Source organism: Anas platyrhynchos, chromosome 22 (genome assembly GCF_047663525.1).
Source record: "Anas platyrhynchos isolate ZD024472 breed Pekin duck chromosome 22, IASCAAS_PekinDuck_T2T, whole genome shotgun sequence".
Lineage (NCBI taxonomy): Eukaryota > Metazoa > Chordata > Aves > Anseriformes > Anatidae > Anas > Anas platyrhynchos.
In genome coordinates this window covers 6,078,873-6,086,561 of record NC_092608.1, presented here as the reverse complement: position 1 = coordinate 6,086,561, position 7,689 = coordinate 6,078,873, and the positions used below count along the sequence as shown (strand labels likewise).

The following is a 7,689-nucleotide window of genomic DNA, read 5'->3' as shown; positions in this document are numbered from 1 at the left end:
AAGGTGCTGCGTGTAGCTGTGATGATGTTTTCAGGTCACAAGCAGTGTTTGCGAGTTAAAGGGAAGGCAGCTGTGAACCCGAGGAGCCACTGCTGCATTTCAGCAGCTGTGGAAGGGATGATGCTCAAATGTGTACCTTTACCCTTACGTGTACTTACTTTTGCTATAAGGTTATGTATGAACATTGTGTATGCAAGTAAAAGAAAAAGTAAGGTAAGCAATCAGCGCTGTACTTCTGTACAGGAAAGAGCTAAGTCCTTATCCATGTGTATTTAACCACTCACAAATGATAGTGTCTGTTTCTGTTTACAAAAACACCCTAAAAATGCATTCATTTGACAATGTGAGGTCATTACTGGAACAACAGCAAGGTGTAAACGTGCTCGTGTAATGGGCAACAGCTTTTGCATAGCCAAAGGTTGTGTGGAGGATCTCATTGTAACTACACAGGTTGTATATGAGGAGTATGGGAGTTGTTAAATTACTGTTTGCATAAAAGAACTTTTAACCAACTTACCTGTATACAGACAAACTACTTCGATTACGCCCTTTTAAGCAAATTTCAGCTAGTAAAATACTTGCAGTGTATACTGTCAACAAAAATTTGAGTACCTATAAATTCTCTATCACTACATGTAAATTTATTGCAAGCATGACGTATAAATAATGGAGGAAGTTTTTCTTTACGATTATTACATAATGTTTGTACTTAGATCAAACATTGACAGTAGATAAAGTTATAAGTAATAGCTTACCCAGTACAAGTTATAGATTACTTTGTATTTATGGAAATAATGAAAAATAGGTGTGAAATTTTTTATACAGTTAGGGTTTTTCCTTATTAGACTCCATACAACATACAAAGTACCAGTTTAAAATCTCTATATTTTTGTGTAGGTACCTAAGTACTGTGTAAGGAACTGAGTACTGCAAAGTTACCCACGTACTGGATAAATACAAATTTATTTTACTATGTTGTCCAAGTTTTCTGAGTAGATAACTGGCATAGTATAAGCTAGAGTACTAAAATTACCTCTCCCTATATATACATGCCTATCTACACTATCGTGTGCTATAGTTGCCTAGCACTTTGTACTTTCTAGAAAGTACATTTGATTACTCTTACTGTCTGTATGTTTGCTACCTATGGGTAGTTTCTACTTATAAATTGTATTTGTGGGTAATTATACAGTTGATATGCAGTCTTAAATAAAAACAGGTTTAATACTTTACACTACTTTTGTTATAAACGTTACTTTTAGAGCAAAGTGAGCCACTTCTTTTTGTCTCCCTGCTAGGCCAGGCACACACCACAGCAAGGCGAGGTGGCTCCACCTGCAGCACTGTCGGCCACCCCAAACCCGTCAGGGCCCTGTGGAGCTCACACCGCAGTTCTGTGGTGTTTTTGGCTGTGCCTTGATGTTTGCCCACAGGACATTGCCTCGCTGGATGCCTGACACCACAGGGCTTGGCCACGAGGGGTGTTGGGGCACTGCGTGGGCACCTCCCTGGGTTGGGGGAGCTGATGCTGACGGGGCTGACGCTGACAGGACAATGGCAGCTGGTCACAAAGAAACTGTCCCTGGGTTTTCTCCTACAACAACCCAGGGACAAAGGCACAGAGAACAAGGCCACGCCTGTCCCAAGGTGCTGCATCACAAACCCAGCCCTGTGGGGATCGCAATCCCAAGGAGCCCTTTTGGGGACACACCAGGCACGACCACCCCACCCCTATCACCAGCACCCCCTGCAGTGTTTGCTGCCCCAGCTGGCAGCCCCTGCCCTGAGGGACATGGGGGGCACCCAAACCACAACCAGTGCACCTCTGGGGCCCTTACTGGGGCCAGAGCCAGCCCAGCCTGGCTTCTCCCACCCTAAAGTGTGGGGCCAGCCTTGATGCCCACAGCCCCCGCTCCCCGCAGGTCTGGGCTTTGCCTCACTGAGCCCCCGTCCACCCCACCCAGTAACCACAGGGCCAAACACAGCTGGTTATTTCTCTTTATTGCACCACAGCTCCATGGCAGGTGACAGCGGCCGCACGTCCTCAGTTGGCGTTGATTTTCTGCCGAAGCCAAGAAGAAAGGCCCCAGGGTCAGACCCGCGGCTGGGTGACGATGAGGGAGACCCCAACAGTGGCAGGGGAGCCTTGTGGGGGGGGCGGGCACCCACCTCGTTGATCCAGTCGATGTAGGCAGACACCCGTGTGAAGACGGTCGGCTTCTTGTAGGTGTTGCAGCCCCAGGAGGAGCCGAAGCTGACGATGCCGTGCACCTCCCACAGCCCCTCGCGCTGGCAGTTCAGGGGGCCGCCCGAATCCCCCTGCCCGGGCACAGCACCACACGGCGTTACCACCAGCACAGGGCCGCAGACATCCCCCCCCACCCCCCCATCCTTCCCCAAATTTCCCCACACTCACATTGCAGCCCGAGACGACGCCGTCGCCGCCGGCACACACCATGGAGGTGCGCACCAGGTAGCCCCACCAGTCGCTCTGGGAGCAGGTGCTGTAATCCACCACCGGCAGCAGCGCCTGCTGCAGGACGTCAGCCAGGGGCCCGTTCGCTGCAACGACAGCCTCGCCTCGCACCCGCAGCACCCGGGCCCCGTCCCGTTTCCCACCCCATGGCCACCCCCTGCTTACTCCAGAGGCGTCCCCAGCCGGTGATCTCGCAGGGGTAGTCGTTGGGCAGCTCCAGGCCGCTGGGCGGCAGGCAGGCCGCCTGGATGCTCTTGCTCTCCTGCACCGGCTCCTTCAGCTTGATCAGGGCGATGTCGTTGCTGCGAGGAGAAGCCCCGTGGAGAGGAAAGGGGGGGACAACAACCAAACCCCCACCGCCACCCCAGCACGGGGCCGCAGCCCCCTCCCTCCCTGCTGCCATCACCCTTTCCTACACGATGAGGTAGGAATTCCAGTTCTCGTGCACGATGAAGTCCTCCACCTCCGCCACCACGGCGCCGTCGTCCTCCACGGTCAGGTCGTACTCGCCCAGCACCACGCGGTACGTCAGGCTCGAGCTGCCGGCGGCACAGAGCGGGGATCAGCGGCGGCAGCAGCACCCTGGGACCCCCCCTCTTTCCCCTCATCCCTTCCCCGTCACCCACCTGTAGCAGTGGGCGGCCGTCAGCACCCAGCTGGGCGCGATGAGGGTCCCACCGCACGTGTGGCTCCAGTCCCCGTTGCGGCTGTACTGCAGCGAGACCTGGGAGGGCACAGCGTGGTGGTGGGGGGTGCTGGTCACCCCGTCCCCATGCCGCCAGCCTCGGGATGAGTTCCTGGTGTCACAGCCCCTGCCACCCCCCTTCCACCTTACCTGCCACGGCCAGCTGTGGGCTACGGCATCCTCACCGCCCACCACGCGGCTGCCCAGCTGGGGGGGCACGGCCGGCTGCCCGCATCCGTAGGCTGTACGACACCCGGAACGGGGACATTAGTGACCACCGGGGGACATTAGTGGACACGGGGGGGACGCGCTGTCCCCCCCAACCCCGGTTCCTCACCCACCGTAGCCCAGCAGCACAGCGAGACACAGAGCCCCCAGCATGGTCGCGGTCGTGGTGTGGCGGCACCGAGGCACCCCCAGCTCTTATAGCACGGCCGCGGCACCTCAGGGTCACCGCCCGGCCTTGGGTCTTGGTGACCCTCTGGTGCCAGGTGGCGATGTCCCACACAGCACGGGCTGCCTGTGTGCCACCGCCCCGGCTATTTCGTGAGATCTTATCGGGGCAGCTCAGCCCTCCTGGGAACGGATGCACTTGTCCCGCACGCACCCTTCCGTCCCACAGGGTGGACGTGGCACCCACGCTTGCCTCGTCACGGGGGGGCTGGGACCTGTCCACAGCCAGCTGGGGACCCTGGGGGTGGCAGTCCCCTCCCCACCGTGCTCCAGGAGCCCTCTCCCCCCATCCTAAACGCCCACCACACAGCCGGCTCCCCGCCGTCCCCCGGGCATAGGCAGCTGCAAGACTTAGGAAATATAATCTTTATTTGGGATTTAAAAAAAAAAAAAAAGACACAACACACACCCGTGCCACGGACTGGAAGGAGCAGCTGAGACAAACACCGCCCTTGACATTACGGCCACCTGGACAACCCTTCCCCAAAGGAACAGCGGTCGAGCTACGGGAGGCACCGCTCGCTGGAGCGCCTTCCCTTCGGGCTGCTTAGAAGACGAACACAAAAAAAAAAATAAAGCTTCTCCACCCTGCGGGGGCCTTTCTGGACATCTTTTACCAAAATAAACAGAATCTGAGAGGACACGAGGCCGCCTCCGCTCTGACCCTGAGGGTCACGGCGGGGCAGGCGCTCGCCCGCTTCGCACAGAAGATACAGCGACACCGAACACGCAGACAACGACTCCGCCGGCCCTCGCCCCGCTGCCACAGAGGTCGGCCTCAGGGGCTCGCCACGCTCCCGGTGCCACCGGCGTGCCGCACACGCAGCGACGCCGACGGGCACCGACCCGCGGCACAGCCCCCAGCCCGGCCCAAATCACGGCGCATGCAAGACACGACGACACCCAGGGGACGAGCGCCGCTCGGGGGACAGGGGCTGGCAGGGGACAGCCAGGCATGGATCCTCCTGCACAAGGCCACCCCCCAGCACCGCCACGTCCCTCCGGCACGGCGCGGACCCGCGGTCACTGTGCGAAGGCAGACTGCAGCTCCTTGAAGGCCGCCTTCCTCTGCTTCAGCTCCTCCGCCTGCTTCTTCTTCTCTTCCTGCTCTGCTCTGATCTCCTCCTCGAAGCGGCTGGCCTCGGTCATGGCCTGCGCCTGGGGACAGCGGCACGTCCAAAGAGGTCCCCGCCACCCCCCCGGCCCCCGCTGTGGCTCGTGGCCCTTACCTTGGCCTCAAAAAAGCTCTTGGCTCCCTTCACGCCCTCCGTCGAGACGTCGATCTCGGAGAGCCGGGCCAGGGCGTGCAGCCCGCTGTCCTCCTGCAGCTCGCCTGCCGCCGCCTTGCGGAAGATCAGCAGGAACTGCGACACAAGAGCGGGGTTGTCCCCGTCACCACCAGCTCCTGGCTGCCTCTCCCCTACCCAAGCGTGCAGGGATTGCCAAGGGACAGCCCGGGCTCACCTCCCGGCCCCATAGCCCTGGTTTATACCTCGCGGAAGCTCAGCTTGCTGTCCAGGTCCTCGTCCACCTCCTTGATCATGTTCTTCAGGCCGATGTGCGTCTGCGGCGCTCCCAGCTTCTCCATCATCAGCTTCAGCTCCATCAGGTCGATGAAGCCGTCCCTCCCCGCGTCGTACCTGCGGGCCAGCAGCACAGCCCCGTCACACCGTTATCGCTCCCTGCCAGCTCAGCCACGGCCTCGCCAAACCACCGCCGCCTCCATCCAACCGCTAACAGCCCCCAGGAGCATCTTCAGCTCTCCTCCTGCCCATCGAGCGCCCTTCCTGGCACCGGCACCCGTGGGGATGCTGCCAAGCACACAGCCAGTGCTGCACAGGACCAGGGGATGAAGCCCGTGTGCTGCAGGCGCTGCTCCCCTCCTCGCCGCACGGCCCACGGGAGGGAGGTGTTGAAGCCCCCAAGCAGCGCTGCCTCGCCGCACGGGGCACAACACGAAGCTGGAGGAGGAGAGGGGAGCAGGCACAACGCCCCCCACCAGCGTGCCGGGCTGACGCCTCGCCCAGGGCAGCACTGGGGACACCTCATGGGTTTTTTTTGTGTATTTTTTTTTTTGACTTCTCTCTTCTAAGGCTGCAGGAAACGCGGCTGCAATGCTCAGCACGACACAGGCAGCTCCGCGGGGCTGTGACTCATCTGTCCCCTCGCTGCCGCGGTCTGCTCGGCTCACAGCACAGCTGCAGCCCCCTTTTCTCTCCTGCACCGCTACGAGCTGGCCTGGGGGGCACAAAAACCTTCACGCTCTGCCTCCGAGCTCTGGTGGCAGCGCGGGGTTGGCGAGCTCCACTGCTCCAAAGCATTTCTGCAGCCACTGCGGTGGGCTTTGCATCCTCTCCTGTCGCAATCCTTCTAACACAGCAGGGAGAGGGGGGGGAGAAAGGACAAACCGCTCACGTGGCGTGCTTGCAGCGAGCGCAGCGTGGTTTGGGCTCGTCTCCGCAGCCTGGCCATTGCCCCTACCCCGCATTCTTCCCCTTGGGGACCCCCCCCTTTTTTGCTCACAGCTTCCCCGGCCACGCGGCCGCCGCCGCTGCCTCTCCTCCCACCTCCCTCGCTGCTCCTTTCGCTGCGGCGCGTGCGAGCACACATGTCTGGCTGCCGCCCGCGGCTCCAGCGCCAGACCCCGCGCCGCTGCCATCTGCTGCGCCAGCCCCGGCCAGGGCACACACCCGGGCACCGCGGGGCTGCCTGCGTCCACACCACAGCCCTGCCTGGTGCTTCGGGGGGGGGCAGCAGCTTCGTGCCCTCCTCCTCCTCCTCGCCTGGCGCTTGGCAGGGCTCGAGCGATGCCGTGCCGCACGCTGGTTTTGTGTTTCAGCTCACAGCACCCTCCGGGCGCTGCAGGATGCTCCGAGCTGTCCCGCTGCCTCCCGGCTACTCGCACACCCCCTGGGCCTGGCAGAGCCGGGCTCGGAGCTGCTGCAGCTCCCGTTTTCCCCTGGAAATTTCCAGACCTCTGGCACCTGCTGCCAGCAGCCCCCTCGCTGGCTCCTGCTGACCCAGGGCAGCGCAGCAGGGCCCTGAGCTCCCAGAGCCGTGCTCGCAGCACTGAGCCTTGCCGTGGTAGGGGGACACGCGGCGTGACAAGGGACCTCGGGGACGTGCCACCTGCCTGCTCAGGACCTGCTGCTGCAGCCCGGTCCCGTGCACGAAGCCAGGGCAGAGGTCCCGGGGGTCCTGGTGTGGCTGGGGGAGCGCTGCCCCCACCTCTCCTTGGGGATCTGTGGCAGGAGCGGGTTTGCTCCTCTGTCCCCTTCCCTGGTCTCATCCCCAAGGTTTTGGGGTGTCCCCCTCACCTCCAGGGACACGGTGGGGGCTGCAAGGGTTTTAGGGTTGGGGGCTTCCTGCAAGGGAACAGGGGGTACTGGGAACCCCTCCCGTAGCCAAGAAGGGGGGGACACACAGGGGATCCCCTCCTGCATGGAGCTGGGGTCACCCCAGGGGCTGCTCCTGCAGGGAGCCAAGAGGGGGGCTGCGAGGAACAGGGGACCTGGGGGGGTCCCTCCTACAAGGGCTGGGGGGCTTCCAGGGCACCCCCAAACACCTACACCCAGGATGGGGCAGGGAGGGGGACCCCGGGGGTGCCTCCTGCAGGGCACCGGGGGCTTCCAGCAGACAGCAGCGGGGAGGGGGGGGGGGGGGACATTCCCGGGGACCCCCCCCCCATCCTCCCCAAATCTCCCCAACTCACTGTCGGAAGAGCCGCTCCATGTCGCGGAGCTGCCTCCGGGAGAACTCGCGGAACTCCGCGGCGGGGCTGAAAAGGCGGCGCCCCCCCCCGGGGGACCCCTCGGAGCCCCCCGCCCTCCCCGCGGGGCTGCCCGGGGGCAGCGCTCCCGGTGCGGGTCCCGGTCCCGGTGCCGATCCCGGTCCCTGCTCCGCTTCGTGCCGCCTCTGCTGCTCCGTTTCTCCTTCGTGCATCCCCAAACGCCGGCCCAGCCTCTCCGCCAGCTCCTCCGCCGCCATGGTGCCCGGATGGCCGCCCCGCAGCCTCCCCGCCCCGCTCCGCCCCGCTCCTCCCCGCAGCCCGACGCCCCCTGCCCTCCGCGGACCC

At 61.8% G+C, this 7,689-nt stretch overlaps 2 protein-coding genes across 2 annotated transcripts; both read right to left on the bottom strand.

The window, feature by feature from the left end:
* Nucleotides 1-1,984: 1,984 nt before the first annotated feature.
* Nucleotides 1,985-3,721, bottom strand: LOC101795575 (chymotrypsin-C). The gene is made up of 8 exons (XM_027443317.3): nucleotides 3,503-3,721; nucleotides 3,312-3,403; nucleotides 3,103-3,200; nucleotides 2,893-3,015; nucleotides 2,642-2,778; nucleotides 2,417-2,562; nucleotides 2,170-2,319; nucleotides 1,985-2,062 (listed from the first exon to the last, which is right to left on the bottom strand). Exons 1-8 carry the CDS (start codon nucleotides 3,540-3,542, stop codon nucleotides 2,045-2,047), a joined length of 804 nt encoding a protein of 267 aa, XP_027299118.3. The 5' UTR covers nucleotides 3,543-3,721; the 3' UTR covers nucleotides 1,985-2,044.
* A 244-nt stretch (nucleotides 3,722-3,965) lies between these two features.
* EFHD2 (EF-hand domain family member D2) lies at nucleotides 3,966-7,642 on the bottom strand. The gene is made up of 4 exons (XM_027443313.3): nucleotides 7,327-7,642; nucleotides 5,107-5,254; nucleotides 4,844-4,978; nucleotides 3,966-4,772 (listed from the first exon to the last, which is right to left on the bottom strand). Exons 1-4 carry the CDS (start codon nucleotides 7,599-7,601, stop codon nucleotides 4,638-4,640), a joined length of 693 nt encoding a protein of 230 aa, XP_027299114.2. The 5' UTR covers nucleotides 7,602-7,642; the 3' UTR covers nucleotides 3,966-4,637.
* Between the last annotated feature and the right edge of the window lie 47 nt (nucleotides 7,643-7,689).